This window comes from Lygodium microphyllum, chromosome 3, assembly GCF_053477565.2.
Source record: "Lygodium microphyllum isolate KBCC chromosome 3, Lygodium_microphyllum_v1.1.10, whole genome shotgun sequence".
NCBI lineage: Eukaryota > Viridiplantae > Streptophyta > Polypodiopsida > Schizaeales > Lygodiaceae > Lygodium > Lygodium microphyllum.
Window position 1 is genome coordinate 103,962,047 of NC_141137.1, and position 23,386 is coordinate 103,985,432.

The following is a 23,386-nucleotide window of genomic DNA, read 5'->3' on the forward strand; positions in this document are numbered from 1 at the left end:
GATCTTTAGAGAATGATGATGTTTTCTAAAATGGTGGGATAAGTTGGATCCTTTGAACTTCTAGCTAGTTAGCCTAAAGGATTTTTGAAATAATAACTCAACTTCCAAACAATGCTAGTTCAAAGCTCTTTTCTTTTTCTTTTTAAGTCATATTAATAGTGCAAAAAATACAAAAAATGAAGCAAATTACCTTCAATTACTAGGGTGATGGGGGCATTCATGTTTGCGCATTGTTTTTATGTAGAGAGGGCACACGAAATTTGGAGTCACAAAACACTTTTGTGGCGATCTGAGTCTATTTTCTTTGTTTCAACACAAGGTTTCAATTTTTAGAAATGTTATCTAAAATTTAATTCCATACGCAATCATAGAAATGGAAGAAGAAATGGCCCAATAGATTGATCAAACAATTGCTTCATGCTTTCAACAAATTGTTGCCATAATAATTACACTAGCAATAACCTTTGACCTAGCTATTATAGGACTATTGTCTGAAGACCAAGCTCAAGTAGTCACTACAATATCGATGACATGAGAGGAACAAGAATATAAATTTAGTCATCACCTTGCAATAGTTGATAAGGTTATACATAGAATAAGTATTCAACTGTTACCCTTCAAAGGTTTTGATAATTGATGGTGAATAAAATGATAGTCATGCGTTCTTCATGACTCATAAATGTAAGATGAAGAAATATTTTGTCCTTTGTTTGATGTGTCATGGCACTTGGGTATATAACTAAAAACTCCAGATTGGATGGAATTCTGAAAACGATCTAAGGCATGGAGGATGCCATAATGTGGATAGGGCATGGTTATGTGATCAAAATATTTGGTTGTGAGTCCAAGACCATTGCCAAAGACCTTTAGATATGCGAGTTAGAGGGGCTTCACACGAGAGTTAAGGGGGACTTCACATGAGGGAATAAAAACTATGCCCTTTGCATTAAATACACACTACATTAGATGTCACACAAATTTTGCATTCATCCTTGAGAAAAGAAAAAGTTTGCAAACTTTTATTCTATTAGGTCTTGTTCAGAGATGGAGGGTGGCACTAGAGATTCATGGCAAGCCACAAACCCAATTGGTGCATAGAACCTCTTAGGGTAAAGGGGCCTGTAGTTGTACACTTAGCCTGTTATGGATTGCTTTTCTTAGATGCTGCAAAATTTGTTGCCATGATGCATCAAATTTGATCTTTAGATGACGGGGGAAAAACAAAAGAAAATTTAGCTTGTGTAATCAACCATGTTGCCTTGTCGAGGGTCAAAATGAAAATAAATGCAACAAAAAATGCCCTCTAAAGCCACATGCTTGCTTCCTTAGTAGCTAAGAAGAGAACAAGTGAGTGTTAGGAGCAGTAGCTTGGTTATGGTAGGGTGGGTGGGCGAGTTTTAGATAGTTTGTAGTTCGAATCCCCTGAATTGTGCACCTCCAAGAAGCCTTATTCTTTAGGATGAAGAGTCCTTTGGGGGTCAGATAAAAATTGCCACAATGGCATGGCATTTTAAAATAGAACAAAGTGGGAGTACAAATCCATGGAACCATGTGGACAGGGATAAAAGTGGATGAGGGTTATAAGTTGGGGAATGGGGAGAGCCTAGAGGGTACCATCACAAATCCATGGCTGGCTGGCTGGCTATTTGTATTGTTTCAACCCGTGTCTTGGAGTGTGGATGATGCGAGGCTGCCATGGCCGTTAAAAATTGCAGGGGGGCGAGAGAGAGAGAGAGAGAGAGAGAGAGAGAGTCTGAATCCGGATGAGGAGAACGAAAAGGACCTGGAACTGTAAAGCCTTTCTATAATATGTAGGCTATCCATCCGATGAGAGAGAGAGAGAGAGATGCCTACACATGTATGATGCATCGGCTCTCCCATGTGCTGATTATTTGTACTTGATGTAGCTGAGGTAGGGACAAAAAGGCCTTTTCTTAAATCAAAGGGAAGGGAGGCACACACACACACACACACACACACTCTCTCTCTCTCTCTCTCTCATACTGCTGATTCTCCCCTGCCCCCCCCCCCCCCCGCCCCTGTTTGCAGCCATTTTCTTCGGTGTTAATTTCGTAGGTGGCTCAATTTCTTGACTTTTGCATCGAATTTCTTCTCCTGAGACCTGCGTGTCGAGTTAAGCATAAATCAATTATCCAGTTTGACTCTCTCTCTCTCTCTCTCTCTCTCTCTCCCCCCCACACGCACGGGTGTCCCCTGTTTTCTCCCAATTTCACCTTTTCCCCTTTTCCTTTGCCTCAATCTTCATTTGCTTCCCCCCCTCCCCCTCTCGCTTCACCAAACCCGCAGATTCGATTGTTGGCAAGCCTAGCTACCCCCCTCCCCCCCCACCACTATAATGCCCTCTCCCCTGTCCCCTGTTTCTCACCCTGCTGCGGTCATTTCCCCTTTTACCTCTCCACCCCGCACACAGTAATTCCTTAGATCCCGTTGAGAGTGAGCTTCTGCAGGCATCCATCTCTAGGCACACTCCTCCTAGGGCCTCGTGCCTTTCCCCTGTTTGTCCCAGAACACACCGTTTCTGTCAGTCAGAGAAGAGTTCACGTCCATCTCCAATTTTGCCCCAATTTGCACTCCCTGCGCCTCACCCGCACTTTATTCACGTCTGCCATCGAATATCCCCTTCGGTCGTCAAACTTTACTGTCCTACCCTCCCTGATCCGTCACTCCTGTGGCCATTTTTTTCAAAGGGAAGCATGACAGGGGAGAGAATTGGCCTCTGTTTCTTCATTTGAGCTCACGCCACCAGTGATGAAGGTGCAGGGACTTGACAGACCTCACAATAGGGTAAAAGCATTCGTGCTCAAAGGGACGCGAGGTGGTGATTCTGACGCATTCGATGAACCGTGGACTGCGATCTGTCATTTGAAGTTTAGGTTGGAGGAAAGTGCAAAAGTTAAGAAAAGGAGACAGGTTTTGATGAAATCCGCAAGCTCAAATGCTACTCTCAGGCTTAGCAAACTGCAAGTGCAGCTAAAGTGCGTCTACCAGACAGTGTGCAAACATTAAGAAAGGCGACTGTACCCAAATTTCAGATTTTTGCAGGCGAAATTGCAGCTTCATTTGATAGTCTTCCTTCACAGGATTAGAGCAAATATGTTCTATTCTCAGTTCATCCTTGCCAAGAAAGGGCCTTTAGGGACCCTGTGGATTGCAGCTCATTTAGAGAGGAAACTCCGCAAAAACCAGGTTGCAGAAACAAATATTGGAGTCTCAGTTGGTTAGTTCTTTCTCTACTTACTCAGTGGAGGTTACCTGGTTGTAATTTATCTGATTGCAAAGTCAAGCTTGAATAGACCGTCAGTCAAAATGTCATGAATCGGTGGTAGACATGCTTCAATGTTGATCTTAGTGAAAGCCATACATGTAGGATGTGCACAGATGATTTGGATTTTTCAATTTCTTAAACTCGGTGTAATTAATGTTTTTGCAGTCTGTGCCTACTACATGTAATGTCTGCTGAGATGAATCACAGTCTAGAAATTACTTGAGCAACAGTTGCTCCACATTTTGAAACATAGTTTGTTTAAGATGGTTTAGGGAGCTCTTGGCCTTTGTCATTGTCAATTTTGTGACGATGAACCACAAAACTTGCAAAGCTATTTACTGAACATGTGAAGTAGATAAGAGTTAATATTCAACAGCATTGCTTATTTTGTATAAAGTGTTCCAATAAACCAGATTGAATCATGATTTGTGGTCCTCATTAAACACTATGAAGTTTAAAAAATATATTGTGAGTATGTTGTGTAAATTTGGAAGGGATATAGCAGCCCTCCTTCCCAGTTTTATTGTGAAATGAAATCCGTGCTAATATAGTTTGAAGACCAAAAGAGACCCAGCCACTGATTGGAATATCGTCAACTTGGAAGATAATAGCTTACCACTGTCAGGCACAATTTCATGACTATGTAATTCATGGTTTGATGGAAGTAGTCTGACCATTAGTGTTGGTTTCTATGGCGGAAAGAGACACTATCTGAGCAGCAATGACATGTGGGATACAGTAGTTTCTATATATAGAGACAGTGGGGACCACTATATAAGGTTGCAAAAGAAAATTCTAATGTCTTGATATGAGAACTAAAATGAGACAGATGTCGTGCACCTTGGCCTAGGGCCTAGGTGCTCAAGCCAACTAGCTGTAAGGGCCTCAAGCACTCCAATGTTCCCTGGATTTCATAGAGATACAAAGGTATAGATGCGAAAGGGAATATTTTCATAACTCAACTGGAGTCAAAAAGGTGCTTTTAGAATAGGGAACCACAATATTTGAGAACTTTGCCCCTTGGTGGATGGATGAATCAACATTGCGTGAGTCTCCCAAGATGGCCTCAATGGAGTAGCTCAAGTGACGAAGTCTCTGGAACCTATTATTGTAGCTTGGGAGTTCAAGATCAGCCTCAAAGTTTGCACTCCCAAGGGATGCGAGAAGAGCAAAACATTCTAAGTTGGATATTTCGTGAAAAAGAATTGGGATTATATTGTAAGCTTATCAAAATCTAATGCTATGCATGAGATTGGGGCATCATGTTAACAAAATTTTCAACCATATCTGTTTTGAGTCGAAGGGTTGTCTACGAAACCATAGGCCTACCCATAGTTGGGATATTGATGTAAAAAAGACTTTGAAGTTTGGCAAGATTTCACCATAAGTGGGATATTGATGTAAAAAAGACTTTGGTAAGATTTCACCATTGAGTTCTGCCATGAAATGATTTGTAATCTTGCTAGGATATTCTACTTTGGGTACAATTGCATCTCTGAATCATGACCAACCTTGTCCTCCTTCAAACTGCCTAGATAATATTAACACTCCTAACCATGAAGCTTTGCTTTAGACATAGTCACATCATCTTACTTCATGGGCTTTATGATCATAAACAACTCAAACATGGAGTCATTTTCTGCGTATACCTCTACCTAATCCTAACTCAATTTTGAAGTGAGCAAGTGCTGTTGACTTACCTCAAAATCTCATTGCAATGTTGCTGGTTATGGGGAATAACATTTAGGAAAAGCGAGAGGTAGTCATATGCATTAGATTGTTAGAGATTTGGTCACCTCCTGGATGGGCACAGGCTCGGGCAGGGCGGTTGAGGTCAGCATCATGGTGTACTCCTAGGAACAGGTTGGGTAGGTATGCAGTCGCCTGGGCAGCAGGACAGTCGCCATGTCATCATGGGCAGCGGGCAAGACAGTTGGGCAGTCTAGGCAACAGTTGGTTAGTGGGCAGCAGGTGGACTGTGCCATGTGGCATAAGCCTGACAATTTGCTGCAGTTGGCCAGTTTTTTACTGGCCGACCTGCATCATTTTATTCATTGTTTTTTGTTATTTATAGTGGACTTCTTACCTGGTCATTTTCACTTGTTTCTCGTGCAAATTGAGAGAGATCTTCGGCTGTATATATTCTCACAGCCCGTTGTACATACTGCCTTCTGTATTCAGTGTTCATTCTATGCAGTCTTCAGCATTCTAAACGCAACTACCAAAGTAGTGTTTAGGGGCTGATTGATCATGGGTAGACCTGAAGAGGAGGTCTCGCATGACACCAGGGCTGCATTTTCAGCATTCAAGTGCAAGCAGGAGGGCTGCACATTGACGCCAGGCTTGGAGCAAGCGAAGACGTGGGAAAGGAGATTTATTTGCTGCTTTTGTGTAGGAACAACTGTCAAAGTAGGAGAAGAGGGTTTGAACCCGAACAAGTCCACCTCTATGCATGAGCATGTTAATAAGCTTTGGCAATGGCAGATGTAGGCTTAGAATGTTGGAAAGGCTATTACATCCAAATCTCAAGGACATGGTGATCACTTTGTTGTCAAATTGCCACTCGGATGCAATGTGTCCTATTCCACCTTGATTTCTTCAAGGCATATGGAGACCCATTGTTGAGAAAGCCTTCATCCTTCACCCGCAGTTTGCGTTTTTGCGTTTCCGCGTTTTGCATTTGGGGTTTGCAGCCCCAAAAAGGGGCACCATCCTAGATTGACTGTGCCTATTTATAGGCCTCTCTTTCATTCATTCCTCACGGCTCATTCATTCAGTTTGTCACCTCTTCTCTCCAACCTCTCCACTATCCTCACACCCCTTTAGGAGGACATTGCGGTTCGTGGTTCGTGGCTGTCTTCATCATCTTCCTTGTGCTACGGCACCCTTGTTCCCTTGTACACATTCACTCCATGATTCGGAACTTCATCATTCCATTCATTAGAGTTTCTTCTCTCTTCTCTTCTCTTGTCCATGTTTGGCGAGTTCACTCCGTCTTCCTCCGCGCCAACCCTACTGTCTTGCTGGTATGTCATCTTTTGACATGGTATCAGAGTTGGATTTGCTTACCTAGCAGCGAAGATCCTCCACTCCAGTAAAGCAAAGACTGGTGGCGGGTTCAGCATTCACTTCTCTTCTTCTTCCGCTGCATCAAAATCTCGTTTTTGCAGATTTCAGGTGTTTCAGCTTGCTACCCACATGTGGAGGATATCTTGGCCGAAGCTGTCCACTGCTGTCTCCATCAGTTGGCACTTGATTTTCAGCCCTCTTCATGCAATTTGTAGCTAATTTCAGTCAGGCAATTGCTGTTCCTGTGCAGACCTGTTGCCGTACAGCCTATCACGTCATCACAATCCTGCTCCCTGCGTTTTTAGTCTTTCTCTCTCCTGCAGGCTGTCTTGCTTGCGTTTTTAGTCTTTCTCTCTCCTCACTTGCGTTTTTCTACTGGTTGCAATCTCTTATTGCTGGTCGCATCCTCCTCCCACAAGTAGCTCACTTCCAGCCCTTCCATTGCCTTTTCACCCCTTGAGACAGATATTGCGGTTCGTGGTTCACACAACCCTCACACCCCTTGAGGCGGACATTGCGGTTCGTGGTTCATGGTGGGTGGCTGACCTCTTCCTTCTTCAGCAAGGCACACTGGTATCCATGGCTTCTTTATCAACAGATGTCCAGGCTACTGGGTGCTCCTACTGAGGCATCACCAGACACACCACCGATGCTTGCCGACTTCGACCTTTACTCCCCACCCCCCGGAGTATATGCATCTTCCACCAGGCACTCCTTGTGCCACCTCTCCTTTTTGGGCCACAGAGATCGTTTTGCATCGGCTATCAGAGTACTATACTCAAGGCAATAAGACACATCCGATGCGCACTAAGTCCTTTCGAGCACATGGAGGATCATCTCGTGCTACGACCTCCTGGGGATCGTCGCAATGTCAGCGACAATCTTCTCCCACTTATTTTCAGGTACAATGGCTTTCATGACCTACGGATCTGCAGTCCACTCCATTGAGAGACAGTGATTGTTTGATACTGTCTCTTCGTCAGTCTACTCCTTCGAGAGACAGTGGTTGCTCGACTCCTTCCTCTTCTTCGGCTACCTAGTCTGCTCCACTGAGAGATAGCGACTGTTACCCACCTCTTGCTCATTCTGAGCCCCACCCTTCTCCACCCTTGGTTCATCCTGAGCCTCCTTCTCCACCCTCTTCCACTCAGGTTCGAGAGGCCACTTCTGGGTGCTTTTGGCTTCCTCTTCGGCACCCCAGATACCTTCTTTGGCACAATCGGTGACCCTTTCTTTGTCGTCAGACATTTTGGAGTCCGTGGTTCATAAATTTTTGGATTCCCTATCTACTTCAGAGGGGGATGTTATTTCTTTGCCCTCAGAGGGGGCATCTACTTCTTCTTCGACTTCAGGGGGGGCCCCTTCATCTCCCACCTCAGAGGGGGAACCTACTCCCCATGAAGTTCTTCACCCATCCTCTACTTTCTTGGGGTGGTTGTCTTCGACGAGTCATCTCTTCTATTGATACCCAGGATCTTCAGGTACCACCTAGATCTGGCCCTCGGAGGTTCAGCCGCGACTTGGTGACGAGGCCTTCATATTCCTTCCAGCATGGATGCATGGAGCTAGTGGCTTCTCTCTCGAGGTTTGGTTTCGGGTTCTCCAGTTCACTTTGTCTACTGTTCTTTACTGCAGGTTACCTTTCAGGTGGAACTCTTGGATTTGAGGAATCCTCTACATCTTCTTCCTCCTCTTCTTCTTCTTGCCTTGGTTACTTGGTCAATATGGAGCCACCTCCTGAGATCGAGTACGGGCATATCCTTATGGTTCTCGGCACCACACAAAGTAGGACATTCCTCCTATGCATTGCATGTTTTCATCATCTTTGTACTAGGGCGCTTGGGTAAGTGGACAATTTCCCCACGAGGGACATTGTCCAAGTGGCACCTGCTGCATAAGCATTGCATCTCCACCTCACTCTTCTCTTGTTCCCCTTTTTGGGCCTGAGAGGGGGTGAAAGATGACGTACCAGCAAGACAGTGGGTTGGCGGGGAGGAACGCGGAGTGAACTCAGCAAGCATGGAGAAGAGAAGAGAAGAGAGAAGAAAATCTAATGAATGGAATGATGAAGTTTTGAATCATGGAGTGAATGTGATACAAGGGAACAAGGGTGCCGTAGCACAAGGAAGATGATGAAGACAGCCACGAACCACAAACCGCAATGTCCTCCTGAAGGGGTGTGAGGGTAGTGGAGAGGTTGGAGAGAAGAGGTGACGAACTGAATGAATAAGTCGTGAGGAATGAATGAAAGAGTGGCCTATAAATAGGCATAGTCAATCTAGGATGGCACCCGTTTTTGGGGCTGCAAACCCTAAATGCAAAACGCAGAAATGCAAAAAACGCAAACTGCGGGTGAAGGGTTTCTCAATACCCATAAGTAGGAAGAGCTGGTTCCTATGGTCTTGGGCCAAGAGGAGCAATTGAAGAGACTCAATCCTTAGAAATTGGAGGCTCTTATAGGTTAGAATTCCCTAATGTAAGGGAAGGACAAGAAGAAGGATGATAAAACAAGGACAAGGAGTCTACTTGCCACACATATGGTAAGAGAGGTCATTCGAAGAAAGACTCTCTGGAAGACAAGGATGAGAAGGACACCAAGGAGGAGGAGGAGAAAACTATAAAGGACTCGAGTGGTGGCTGCTCTTTTATCAATGGTGTTTTTGTTAGTAGTCTTATGTGTCTTGTGTGGTCATCTCCTGCTTGTGAGCCTTAGTTTGAGTTAGATGAGGATATTAGGAGCTTTGACATTGTCTGTCTGTCATTTTATGTGTTTTAGACACTTTAGATGGAGGGCACATTTGTTTTTGTGCACTTTTGGCTATTTTTTAGGGGTTTGGCCACATTTAGGGTTTTCCCTCTTTTTCACCTATACATAGCTAGCCTACCTTCCCACTTTTATTATCTACTATCCATCATGGATCCTTTGTAATTAGCCACCCCTCCTCATTCTCTCATCCCCTTGTTGCCATGTGGCACCCACATTGACGCGTAGAGCTATGTGTTGAGGCTGGCTGTTGCAACCTTGTACTTTCAGCCATTGGAGTCACATTGTTCTTTCTCTCTCTTGCATTCTCTTTGTCTCCTCTTCGTGTTTACTTACCTCTTTCCGTTGCACACTCTTGTTTACGAAGGTGCTTTCTCATGCTTTACTTTGATAGCATTCAAGATCCCTCAGTTTGCTGCCACATCCAGGATCTAAGAGGGGGCGTAGAGATTGTCATCCCTTGGACATGCATTCATCAGATAGGTTGTGTACATATGCATTTCTTGTAAGATAGGCACTTGCGAGCAGTTTTGTGTGGTGGAGAAGGCAGGATTTCTGTGTAGTCATAGCAGGCAGGACACGTGGCAGTCTGGTCGTATAGCAGGTCGTAGTCATCGCAGGTGCCATGTGGCACAGTAGGAGCAGTTGGCTAGTTTGTGTATAGTCGACTGCATTTAATAATGCAATCGACTTGCATTATTTTTAGCATTTCTTTTTGGGCTATTTATACTACCCAATCTCCACACACTTTCACATATGTTAATCACAGGTTTCCAAATTGCTGATCATGAAGATTGTTGCACATACTTTGAGGTTCACAGCTCGTGAGATCTTCGAGGTGGAGACATACGTAGACATACACTTTGTGCCTGTGTACATATTCGCTTCTTTATAAAGCATTCATCATTGCAGATTTTGTGTTCCACTGTCTCTTTCTCTCTCTTCTCTCTCTGTTTACTCTCAGTCTTGGTCATACGCTTCTGCAACACCTCACTTTGACACAAATATGCACTTGACAGCTTTATTGTCCAACTTTTTTCTCAATAATTTGGAAATATGAGCATATGCAAGACATCCAAAAGTGCAAAAGTGAGCAATCGAAGGTTTTTGGTTGTTCCAAGCCTCAAAAGGTGCTATATTTTTCAATTTGTAGGGCATCTGTTCAAAACATGACAAGCGCACATAATTGCTTCCATCCAAAATCCATGTGGCAAATTTTTAGCGTTTAGCATACATTTGGCCATCTCCATGAGTGATTGATTCTTCCTTTTTGCAACCCCATTTTGTTGTGGAGTATATACAGAAGTATATTGATGTGTGCAATGCCTTTTTGCTTCAAAAAATTATTCAGCAAAAGACATATATTTTTCTCCTTGGTCTGAACGGAGAGTCTTAATTTGATAGCCAGATTGATTTTCCATAAGTGCAGTAAAAGCCAAAAATGCATCATACACTTTTGACTTTTTCACCAATGAATAAGCCCAACAAAAACGAGTAGAGTCATCAATGAAGGTGGCGAAATAATAACATCCACCCAATGACTTTGTCTGTATGGGTCCACATACATCTGAATGCACAATTTGCAACTTGGCCATAGGTTGAAAAGCAATATCACAAGGAAAGAAAACCGATGTATTTTTCCCAAAATGCATCCCTCACAAATGTGCTTAAGAGGTCTCTCCAAGAGAGGTAAGCCTTGCAGATTTTGAGTACGTTGCATAATCATCAAACTGCCATAGTTCACATGCCCCATGCGAGCATGCCATAACTCTGCCTGCGACATAGCAAGAGTAATAGTAGATGCCAAATAAATTGACTAATCAATTGAATGAGCATATAACTCATAAAGTCCATGACATAATATGCTAGTGAGTACCAAAGTCAAGAATTCCTTATCCTTGACCATGCATTTATTATCATCAAAAGTAACTTGCATTCCACATTTTGCCAATGAGGAAATGAATAGCAAATTCTTCTTTTTCCCTAGCGCATATAAAGCATCTTGCAAACGGAGAGTAGAGCCATCAATGGCTTTAAAGATAATCTCTCCAACACCTCTAATAGGATAAGATGCATCGTTGACACATTGCACTAATTTGCCAACAGGAGTTGCAACAACAAAGATAAACAAATCCTTGCGGGATGTAATGTGCTTAGAATCACCATTGTCAAAGAACCAAGTGCTAGCATCCTTTGTATAGCTGAATGCTCTATTTGCCCAAGAAGAATCATAATTGCAAGTGTAAAAACAGTTGTCACGGTCAATGATGAATGATGCGGACTTTGTAGCAGTAGTAGTAGAAGGTGCATCTGAAATTGACATCCCGGACTTATTTTTCTCCTTGGCAATGCATTTCTTGCATTTTGTGATATAATGACCTGGCCTTTTACAATAGTGGCACTTGCCCTTCTTGGCTTGTGTGCCCCGTGCTTCTTGTTGTTCTGTGAAGTTTCTGAACTTCCAAAAATCTGCAGAACATTCTTGGACAGCTTGCCCTTGCCCTTCTATCTTGCCATAAGAGCATGTTCAAAAGCTACAACATCCACCCCACTATTCTTCCTTGTTTGTTGTTCTTCCGCAACAAGGTAACTAACTATAGAAAAGTAAGTGGTTGCATAGAAATTTGCATTGTAAGATTCAATGCCGTATGAAAGGCCAAATAAGAAGGTGGAAAATAATTCAAAGTAGTAGAGATCATTTGAGCATCAGAATAATACTCATCTACATTCATCAACTGCTCACGAAGTCGTGAATTTTATTAAGGTGATCTTGCATAGCATCCCTTCTTTCATCTTCACATTTTCAAGCTCCTTTAAAAAGGAAATGCAAGTATCATTTTTTCCAGCAAACATATGCTCAAGTGTAAGCCATGCTACTTGTGAAGTCGTAGCAGACTAGATATGCGCGATCATAGACCGCTGAATTGCCAATGCAATAAGTGACAATGCTTGGGCATCCCTAATGTCCCAAGCCTTCTGTACAATTGTTCTTTGGTGTGGTGGCTGAAAGGGAGCTTGTGTTTGACCATGACCTCCTTGTTGAGTAGTTGCAGGAGCCCTATCATTACGGGACTTCTTCCCCACTGACATAATTCCAAATATGTTTAGCAAGAAGCACATTCTTCATCATGAAGGACCATAGAGAATAGTTGTTACCATCCACTCTATCCTCTTTTGATACATAAGTGAAGACATCACTCAGTCCTTGATTTGCCATGATAAATGTCACTCTCTCAAAATGCACAAGAGCGATAACAAAAGCTGGCATGACTTGAAATCTGCAAATTTCTAGAGATTACAGCAAATGCCAAGCTATAATGAACTAAATTGTGTCACACTTGACTACTAATGCCTCAGTGTGCTGAAATTTTTCAGATTTCAGCAGGCAACACGCTGCCCAATGCAAGGACAATGGTCAGCAGCACTAAAAACACAAAAGCCCCAAAATTTGACCATCCAAGGTGCAAGATTTCAGTCAATTTCAGATTGAAACTTCATTACATATGCCAATGTTTGCCAAACATACAAAAGCCCCGAATTTCTTGACCTAAATTCCAACAAATTTCTGCAATTTGTGCACTAAAGCACTTGCTGAAGAAGAAATCGACCTTTCCCTGCAAAAGCCCTTTGCTTTGGCTTTGATATTTTGAATAAAATAATAAGATATATCTGTAACAGCTAAGAACGAGCCAAATGAACATTGACATGGTAGTCGGAGCTGTTAAGATAGTTGGCGGAGCTGCTAATGGCTGGAGACGGACGAGCTTGGATGTTGATGTTGCAGGCAGGATTATCTAGGCTAGCGGACAACATACTCTGGTTGCAGACGGGTGGTGTGGATAGGTTGCAAGCGGTAGACAGGACATGCTGGTGAGATTGGCAGCGTAGCCTAGTGGCTAGCAATAGGGCAGGGTAGCAGCGATGTAGCTGGGCTGGCGGATGGTGGAGTTACTAAGCGGTTGTTGATTGGGCGCCGCTGGCTGATGGGATAGCTGGTTGTTGCAATAGTGTTGGGATGGCAAGCTTAACACGTGCGAATATTGATAATGGATCGCTCGGCTAGATTGATCCACACCTCTACACTTAGCACGTTAGTGGTTATTACGATCCTCACATGACCACTTACTTATCACTTATTATATTTAGTTTGTTGCACCTACCTATAGCTGGTATAGGTATAGTACTAGTCAATTAGTATAGTCAATTATGCACTGTTTGACTTAGTAGGCTACTTTTCTTTATGTTGTATCTTATCTATACTTTTTGTACATTGTGTTGTGTGTGAAAGAGGAAGAAGAAACCAACAAGAACACGTTTTGGCCTCTATCTCTCTTCTTGTGTTTTTGAGTGAGCTTTCTCTTGTGTGTATGGTATATGTTTGGCGCAATAGGTCAACCAAGTCCCCCACCACGCGATTCTTAATATGGTATCAGAGTAGCGTCATTGAGAGAGGCTAGTTTTGAAGACTGAAGTGAAGGAGAAGCAGCAAGGATTCAAGCAAGCAAGCAATGGGTAAGAAGTACTCCCATTCTTCCACTCTTTCTCTTGGATAGTGCTTGTGGAGGCATCGGAAATAGAATAGAGTAAAAGTCTCATATTGTTGTGAGGTTTGGTATGCGAGTAGAGCAATGTATATTTTGCATATAAGCCTTATCTACATGTCTTTTGGCCAACTGAGGCCATTTCGGGCCCTGTTGTAAACACGCAAGGTTGCGGACAATAGTTTCAGGGTATACTACAATTTCAGCTGTGTCGGCTGAAAGCGGGTGCACAGGTTACAGATTTCAAATCTATAATTTTTGAAGTCTTTGCCAAGAAGCAAACATAAGTTTTATATGCAAACATGTTACAAATTATATGTATTGTTGAGTAGTCAGTGAAAAGGGTTGCTTGGTGTATTACTGTGTATTTGTTGTGAAAGGTTGCAGAAGACTTGCTTATTTTGTATCATTTTTGTGATAATGATAGATAATAGTGGAAACTCCATAATTGAGAAGTCGAATAAGAATAACTACTCATCATGGAAGTTTCATGTGACAAACTTTCTTATTGGAAAAGACCTTTATGAGTTCGTTTCAGGTGAAGAAAAAGAGCAAGAGCTAAGTAACCTTGCGACTGCAGATGAATTAAAGGTGTGGAAAGAATTGAATGCAAAGGACAAAAAGATGATGCATTGACTATCTGCAATCATTGATAATACTATGCTGCGACATATCAGGAATGTAAAAACTTCACTTGGAGCTTGGACAAAATTTGAGAACATATTTTCAGTAAATACAAAGGCACGGAAGATTCAACTCAAGCAAGAGTTGAATACTTTGAAAAAATGAAAAAATATTTGTCAATGAGTATGTTTTGAAGGTGAGAAGTATTGCATATGCTTTGGCAGCGATTGATGTAATGCTTGACGATGATGATTTGATTTCATCTACTTTGGGTGGCCTTAATAATGAAAAGGCTTGAAAATCATTTATATCCTCTGTATATGTATGGAAGCCATATTAAGATTTTGATGAGTTGGTCTCTCTCATGATTACCGAAGAGATCAATATGTAGGGTGACTCATCTGAAAGAAATGGTGAACAGGTTCAAGCATTTTACTCAAGTTTAGGAAGGAGATGTGACAGATTCTCTTCGAGAGGCCGTGGTATGGGATGTGTCGGTGATAATTAGTAAAATAGGTTAAATCAGTAATTTGGTGAAACGTAGGTTTTAAGATGCCGTGGAAACTAGAGACAGGGGGAGCTTTAAAGGAAGAGATGGATGGTAGAACAAAGGTTCTGATAATTTTGATATTGTTTGTCACTGTTGTGTCAAAACATATCATATTACACCTCACTGTTATGCTAAGAAGGATGATATCCGTAGTGGTAAATTGCAACAAGAAAACTATGCATCGTCTTTACGACAGAATGAATATAAAAATAAGTGTCTATTTGTTATGTAGCATATGATGAATGTTGCTACAGGAAAAGAGACATATGATGATGTATGATATGTTGATTCAGGTGTATCTAATTATATGATGAGTTATACTGAATGGTTTGGAGAGATGTAGGACTTACAAAATCCATGTTATGTGTAGACAGGTGATGATTCACGCCATTCAATTTTACATATTGGAAAGGTTTTCTTGTCCTTGCCTGATGGCTGGACAAAGAGTCTATCAAATGTATTACATGTCCCATTAATCATAAAGAATTGAGTGTTTGTTGATCAAATGGTAGAGGAAGGATTGTAGGTTCGATTTAATGCAAAAGGTTGTTTTGTAGAAGACTTTAGTGATAAGTATAGATTGGTTGCAAAAGAAAGTAGAGTTAGTTGCATGTTCACTTTAGATGCTGGGATTTTTGCAATCAATGCTGCTATGTATGCTATAGAAAAAGGAGTAGTTACAGACATTGAAATATGGCATAAATGTATTGGATATGAAAGTGTGTAAAGGTTGAAATTAATGTAGTCCAAAGGATTGGTTACAGGGTTGCCTGCTTTTAGAGTTGCAGAATTTCATAAAGTGTGTGAAGCATGTCAGTTTGGTAAGCAAGCAAGACAACCTTTTTCGCATGACAGAGATGTAAGTAGAAATATACTTGATGTTGTATATACAGATGTTTGGGGGTCTACATAGAACATATCTCTTTGTGGTAGCAAATATTTTGTTACGTTCATTGATGATTGTTCAAGGAAGTTGTGGATATATTTCATGAAGAAAAAGAGTGATGTATTTGAGCACTTCAAAACTTTCAAGGTTGCGGTTGAAATAGAAATAGGCTTGAGAGTTAAATGCTTGAGATCATATGGGGAGGAGAGTAGCTCTCTAATGAGTTTAGTATCTTCTTGAGGTCTCATGGGATGAAAAGATAGTTTACTTGTAGTTATACCCCACAACAAAATGGGGTTGCAGAAATAAAAAATAGGCATATGGTAAAAGTTATACGAGCATTGATGGTTGAAAAGAATATGCCAAAACATTTTTGGTTTGAAGTTGTTTATATTGCTGTCTATATTATAAATAGAACTCCCATAGTTGCAGTTTATGGGATGATCCTCAAAGAATGCTTTACAAGTAATAAACTTGAAAGTGTTTGATTGTATTCCATATGTCATATGCGAGATTAAAGGCTAAAAAATATATTTTTATTGAATATTTTTTAGAGCAGAAAGGGTATGTTGTTATAACCTTGTCACACAGGTTAGTTCAGAGTGAGCAGGGATTTTTTATGAGATGAGTAGTTGGTATGTATCTAGCGGTGATGCATTGGATGATGATGATGATAATGATAGCTATGTGCAGGAAAAAAGGCAACAGTCATAGAGCATTAGTGGACCAAAAACATCATGTGGCACTACATCTACAATTACCCCTTGGTCCGGGAGACTATGGAGTAACTCCACATCTTCGGGTGGATCTACAAGTGTTGCAGGTAAAAACAAAAGAAAGAAGAAAATGTTGGACGGTAATGATGCGTCTACTAGTCATTTGGGATTTGATGGAGATTCTAGTAGTTTAGAGAGTTTGGATGATGAGCTTGGTATTCCTTCAGTTAAAACACCAGGTGTACAAAGAGCACATGGTAATGTAAAGGCTCCATTAACTGGTTCAGTGGTACGCAGATCTAGTAGGGTCAGATACCTTGTTAAAAGATTTGGTTTTGAAGGTTATGCAGCTCACCATTATGCTTATATGAAAAAGTAGTTGAGAATGTTGAGCCTACTTGTTTTGACGATGTTGTTGGTCATGCTCATTGGGATGCAACGATGGATGAGGAGATGGTTGCATTAGAAGCCAATAATACTTGGGATTTGGTTCCCTTGCACAAGGGCAATAAAGCTATTGATTGTAAGTGGGTTTACAAAATCAAGCAGATGGTTCGGTTAGCAAGTATAAGGCTAGATTGGTTGCAAAAGGCTATGCTCAAATATATGGTATAAATTATGAAGAGACATTCAACCCAATTGCTAGGATAACAAGTGTTAGATGTGTGATTGCTTTGGCAGCAGCGAAAGGTTGGAATTTACAGTAAATGGATGTTAACAATGCCTTCTTACATGATGAATTGCAAGAAGAGATGTATATGGAGCAGTCAACAGGTTAGGAGGATTTAGAGTATCCCACATATGTGTGCAGGTTAAAGAAAGTGCTCTATGGGTCGAAGCAAACACCTAGAGCATGGTCTGACAAGATCGGAGAGTATCTTGTCAACATTGGCTTTTATATTTCTGATGCTGACCACTCACTTTATGTGAGAAAGGGAGATGCAGGCTTGGTTATCATAGTTATCTATGTGGATGACTTGATTATTACAGGTGGCAGTGACAGGAGGATTATTGAAGTTAAGAACTTTTTGTAGAAGAAAAAGTTTGAGATGAAGGATTTGGGTAAGCTAAGGTACTTTCTTGGTATTGAGGTGATTAGACATGATGATGGTATATGGCTATCCCAAAGGCAGTATGACTTGGATATGTTATCTAAGTATGGCATGACGGTATGTAAGCCTCTTTTAGTACCATTGGAGTAAAATGTGAAGTTGAGTGTCGATGTTGGAGATGAGATAGAAGACCATGTTATGTTTAGGAGGATAGTAGGGAGTTTGATTTACATGACTATCACAATGCCTTGTTAGTTAGTCTATACAGATTTTTAGAAAGTCTCATTTGGATACATTTGGATGCATATTGAGGTATGTGAAGTCCACTTTACATTATAGACTTTTTTATGAGGTAGGTAAGGATGTATAGGTGTTTGGATACACAGATGTAGATTGGGTTGGTAGTATGTCAGACAAGATCTTCTAGCGGATTCATGTTTTACCTTGGTAGCGCAACAGTTACATGGAGTAGCAAAAAGCAGCCTACAGTTGCTTTATCAAGTACAGAGGATGAGTATAGAGGTGCTGATATGGTAGCATGTGAGGTGGTATGGCTGCAAAAGTGATTGGGTCATTTGGATGTGTAGAGAGATGGTCCAGTTCATTATGACAATATGAGTAACATATAGCTAGTTAGGAACCCATTATTCCATGCTAGGACAAAACACATTGAGGTGCACTATCACTTTGTGTGAGAGAGAATGTACTTGCAAGAGAGATTGACTTGGTATATATCATCACATAGGATCAGATAGCTGACACTTTCACAAAGGTATTGGGTGTAGAGAAGCTTCGAAAGTTTTGAAGCTTACTTAGAGTTGCAAAGATTCAATTGAGCCTGAGGGGGAGTGCTGAGATGGCAAGCTCCACACGTGTGGACATTAATGATGGATTGCTTGGCTAGATGGGTCCGCATGTCTTTACTTAGTATGTTGGTGGTCATTATGATCCTTATATGGTCACTAACTTATCACTTATTATATTTAGTGTACAACTAACATAGTTATATCGCTAGTGGATTAGTAAACGTTTTGGCCTTCATTTCTCTTCTTATGTTCTCGAGTGAGCTTCCTCGTGTGTATGGTGTGCATTTGATGCAACAACTCAAGCAAGTCCTCCACCATGCGATTCTTAACAGACAAGAGGTGGTGGTTGCTGTAACAGCTGGCGGAGATGTCAGAGTGATGCAATGCGGAAGTGAATGACCATGACAAAGAGTGAAGCGAGAGAGAAGAGAGAGTGAAAGAGAGTGAAACACAGAAAATCTACAGTGAAGAATGTTGTATAAGGATGCAGAATTATACATGGGTGTAGAGAGAGTATCTGTGTATGTCTCCACCTTGAGGGCCTGGATCTCCATCAGCCCGAGTGTTGTCTCCGTCACTAGCATGCTGAAATCTGTTAGATACAAGTAATAAAGTCTGCTGGAAACTTAGCCTTAAAAAACGTTGAAAAGAATGCCTCGAAAAATGCCCAAAAAAGACAGGTCAAATGCAGCCGATTGCAGTCGAACAGTCCGACTGTTGCCACGTGGCAAAACTGCCTCGTGGCATTGCTGATGTAGTAGGGAGCTGACTCTTAACCCCTCCTCTCAAATCCTGGACAAGGCAGCAAATATAGGGATCTGGAATGTCGATGAAGTGAAGCCTGGGGAAGTGCCTTTGTAAACTGATCTGCAAGATTGTCTTCAGTCTTACAGTACTCCATATCAATGGTTGCATCCAGGAGCTTCTCCCTGATGAAGTGATACTGGATCTCTATGTGCTTTGTCCGAGCATGGAATACGGGATTCTGTGCCAAGGCAATGCAACTCTCATTGTTGCACTGCAAGATAGTAGGACGAGTCTGGGGGTAGCCAAGCTCCTCCAACAACCGCCAAAGCCACACAGCCTCACATGTGGTAGAAGACGCAGCCTGATACTCTGCCTCAGTCGAAGATAGGGCTACCATGGGCTGCTTCTTGCTACTCCAAGGAATAGCACGAGCACCCAAGGTAAAACGATAACATGTAGTAGATTGCTTGTGATCCACATCGCTAGCCCAATTTGAATCACTCCAACTTGCAAGAACAAGATCAGAAGTACTTGTACTTGGTGGATAATGAATCCCTAAGTCAAAGGTCCCCCTCAGATACCGTAGTAGCCTTTGAGTAGCCTGCCAATGCACCTGCTGAGGCGCACTCATGAACCCAGCCAAGAGACCTACATCAAAACATAGATCAACCCATGTGTTGAGGAGCCAAATTAATGAGCCAATCAGTTGAGGGTAGCGAGTAGCATCCGCCAAAGGAAAATCTGTGTGTGAAGTGGCCTTCCAGTTTGGATCCATAGGAGTAGAAATGGACCAATAATCCTCCATCTCAAAAGTCAACAAGAGCTCCTGTACATATCTCTACTGAGAGATAAAATTCCCTCTTTGAGACTGAAAAATCTCATGGCCCAAAAAGAAACAGAGAAGCCCTAAATCTGTCATCTCGAACTTCTGGTGTAGGACTGTCTTTGTCTCTTTGACCTTTTGGTTATGAGCTCATGCAATAATCAACATGCAATAATCAAGTCATCAACGTACAAAACAAACAATATATGACCACCCTCGAAAGTGTGCATATAAAGTTGCGGATCGACCAGAGAATGCCGATATCCCAACTTGGCCTGGAGAAATGAGTCAATCTTCTCGTTCCAAGCACGTGGAGCCTGCTTTAGGCCATACAAGGCCTTCTTTAACCTGTAAACCTGCCCGTTTGAAGAACCAGATCTAGGAGGCTACTGTACATGGATCTCCTCCTTCAAATCACCATTCAAAAAGGCCGACTTCACATCCAACTAAAAAACAAGCCATCTCCTATGGCCAGCCAAGGCAAGGACAGTACGAATAGTTGCAATGCGAGCTGTAGGGGCAAAAGTATCATGGAAATCTACACCTGGGCGCTGTGCAAAACCTTTAGCAACAAGGCAAGCCTTGTGCTTGTCCAAGGAGCCATCACTATGGTACTTAGTCTTGAAGACCTATTTGACACCAATCACCTTCTTATGAGAGGGAGGAGGCACAAGGAACCAAGTGCCATTCCACTCAATAGCCTCCAACTCGACTTCCATCGCCTTTCGCCAGTGATCAGACTACAAAGCCTCCTTCACCAATGTAGGCTCTCTATCTTGCATAACACAAGACATCAAACAGTAGTTAGTGCAAACAAGCTCCGTAGTATGTGCCTGGTGCCGCTGTGACCTCCACGGTTCATCCTGCAGTTTCCACTCCTTAGGGACCCCCTCGATCCTTGAATCTCGGAGGGTATCACGGGCCCAACGAGGAGGAGGCTAGATCTCTCCTCGGCGCTCTACATCCACTGAAGACTCGGGTACATCCACCAGCGTGTTAGCGATCAGACCCTGTCGAACTGCAGTCGGACTGCCACGTGGCAGTCCGACCTGTTTCTGGACAGTCGGCTGCATTTAATGCAGCCGACCTGCATTTACTAGGCGCCTATTTTGTGGCTATTTATAGCCAATATTTCAGCTGTCTTCTCCCACTTCTATTCGCAGATTACAGGTTGGAGGCTCGTACAGATTTCATCTCTGTCTGCAGATTTCAGGTTGGAGATCGTGCAGACTGCAGCGGATTTCGAGGTGAACAGCAGGTTGCATCATTGAGGTGGAGATACGCAGTCCCACGCACTTCGCCCGTGTACATATCTGCATATCTTTGTATACAGCACACTTATACAGCAGATCTTCATCTTCCATTGTCTCTCTCTCCTCTTTGCGTTTTCTCTCTCTTAGTCTTGGTCCCACGCTTCCGCATTGTTGCACTCTGACATGGTATCAGAGCAGTGTAGAAGGGCTGGCCGAGTGAAGAACCAACCTGAAGAGGAGTTTCCATCGCGACACAAGGCTGCGTTTCCAGCGTTTGAGGGCGAGTGGGAGGGCTGCGCCTCGGAACAGGGCTGAAGCGAGCGTGGGCGTGCGGGAAAGGAATCCAGTTGGTGGATTTGTTGCTGTTTGCTGCTGTTTGAAGAGGAGAAAGGTTGAGTTTTCAGCTTTCTAGTGCAGGTTTTACTTTTTCATCGCCTCCGGCGGGTGAAGAAGGTTCGGGACGCGGAAGAAAAAGCCCTTGCAGGCTGCGTTTTCACAGTCAGAGGGGGCTGCTTTTGCGTTTGTCAAGGCATTACAGGTGAAGATGTCTACAGAGATTGACTTGGAGTTCGAGACGATCATGGACCGGAAGGTGCCTGTCTTACCAGCTCTTCCCGTAGATCAAGAGCTCAATGGCAACAATTACCGTATCTGGCGCGTAATGATGTTGGCCATCCTTGAGTCCTACGATTTGGTGGAGCTTGTACAAGAGGAGATTGACCGGCCCTCGGTGAGAGACGAGTCCAAACTCTCACTGGGACAAACTGAATGTCCGGATTCGTTCTTTTCTTTTTCTGTCTTGTACTACAGTTGTGATAGCCCACATTGAGCACTTGACAGTGGCTCGGGAGATATGGCTTGAGCTTGATCAGATGTATAACCGGATGACCCTTATGAAGCGGGTTTCTTTGGAGGTGCAGATGCGGACCTTGTCCGTGAACAAGTCTTCTTCGTTGCGGGAGCACATCATCAAGCTTAGACAGCTTCAGATGCAGGTTTAGAATGCAAGGAAGTCGATTTCCTCCGAAGACATGGCGATCACACTTTTGTCCCAGTTGCCGCCACGATTCGGTGCTTTCTACTCCGCCCTTATTGCTTCAGGGCATGAGTCTACTCTTCGGTGGGAAGAGCTGGTTCCTATGGTCTTGGACCAAGAGGAACAACTGAAGGGTCAACACGCTTCCAAGTCGAAAGCCTTGACAGGTCAAGCCTCTCAGAAGAAGGGGAAGGACCAAAAGAAAAAGAAGGAGGACAACAAGTCAAAGAAGGACAAGGATAAAGAATCCGCATGGCATATTTGTGGAAAGACTGGCCATTGGAAGAAGGATTGCCCTGACAAAGACAAGGACACCAACAAGAAGGACACGAAGGATTCTAGAGCAGTGGCTGCACCCTCATCAGTTGTGTTTTTTCATCTAGCTGTCATTGAGGACTCTATACCGAATGCTTCTGATGCTGCGATGACAGCTCCCCAGGCTCGAGAGTGGATTGTTGACAGTGGTGCCTCCTGGCATATGACCCCTTCATCAGTTGGTGTTGCCCAGTTGCGACCTTCATGTTGGCAGATTCTCATCAGAGATAGCTCTTCGGTGTCTATTGCAGGACGGGGTGAGATGCAGCTTATTCTAGATGGATGTGGTGGTACCCATATCTCAGAGGTCTTGCATGTGCCAGGTTTAGGGTATCATCTACTTTCGGTTCATAAGATTTGTTCCCTTGGATTTTTGGTGGAGTTTGACAGTGATTCGGTGCGAGTCCTTGATCGTGGGTCAAGGAAGGTTCTCTCATTAGGATATGAGGAGAACGGCATCTACAAATTGACGTCTTCTACCGCCCTCCCTACTCTTCTTCTTACCTCTCAGACACAGTCAGAGCTATGGCATGCTCGGTTTGGTTACCTCAACTATGATTATCTTCGGAGGCCGTCACGTGGACAGCTTGTTCGAGGGTTGCCGGACATAGTGGTAAGCCAACAGCTAATGCGTCTCCTGCATTCGCGGGAAACAACATAGGGATGCGATTTCCAACAAAGCTTTGCGGCGGTCTACTTCACCGATGGAGCTTGTATCTATGGATCTTTGTGGTGTTATGAGGCATGAGTCCTTGAGAGGAAGCTCGTACTTCATGTTGATCGTAGATGACTACAGTAGGATGACTTGGGCCTATTTCTTGGCGTTGAAGTCAAAAGCTTTCTCTCACTTCAAGGATTGGCTTCTCTTTGAGGAGAACCGATCAGGCCGGCGATTGAAGACCTTGCGATCCGACAAGG

The 23,386-nt window shown here is 42.9% G+C and overlaps 1 protein-coding gene across 2 annotated transcripts in view; it reads left to right on the forward strand.

Moving 5' to 3' along the window:
• The first annotated feature begins 2,257 nt into the window (after positions 1-2,257).
• The window catches only part of LOC148038693 (sister chromatid cohesion 1 protein 4-like), a 69,624-nt gene continuing 48,495 nt past the window's right edge, over positions 2,258-23,386 (forward strand). The window contains exon 1 of one of the 2 annotated variants that reach the window (XM_087674360.1): positions 2,258-3,238. In XM_087674360.1, the coding sequence (XP_087530486.1) occupies positions 3,115-3,238 (124 nt within the window). In that variant the 5' untranslated portion in view covers positions 2,258-3,114. The remainder of the gene's footprint in view (positions 3,239-23,386) is intronic. The other variant, XM_087674363.1, reaches the window with a different exon arrangement.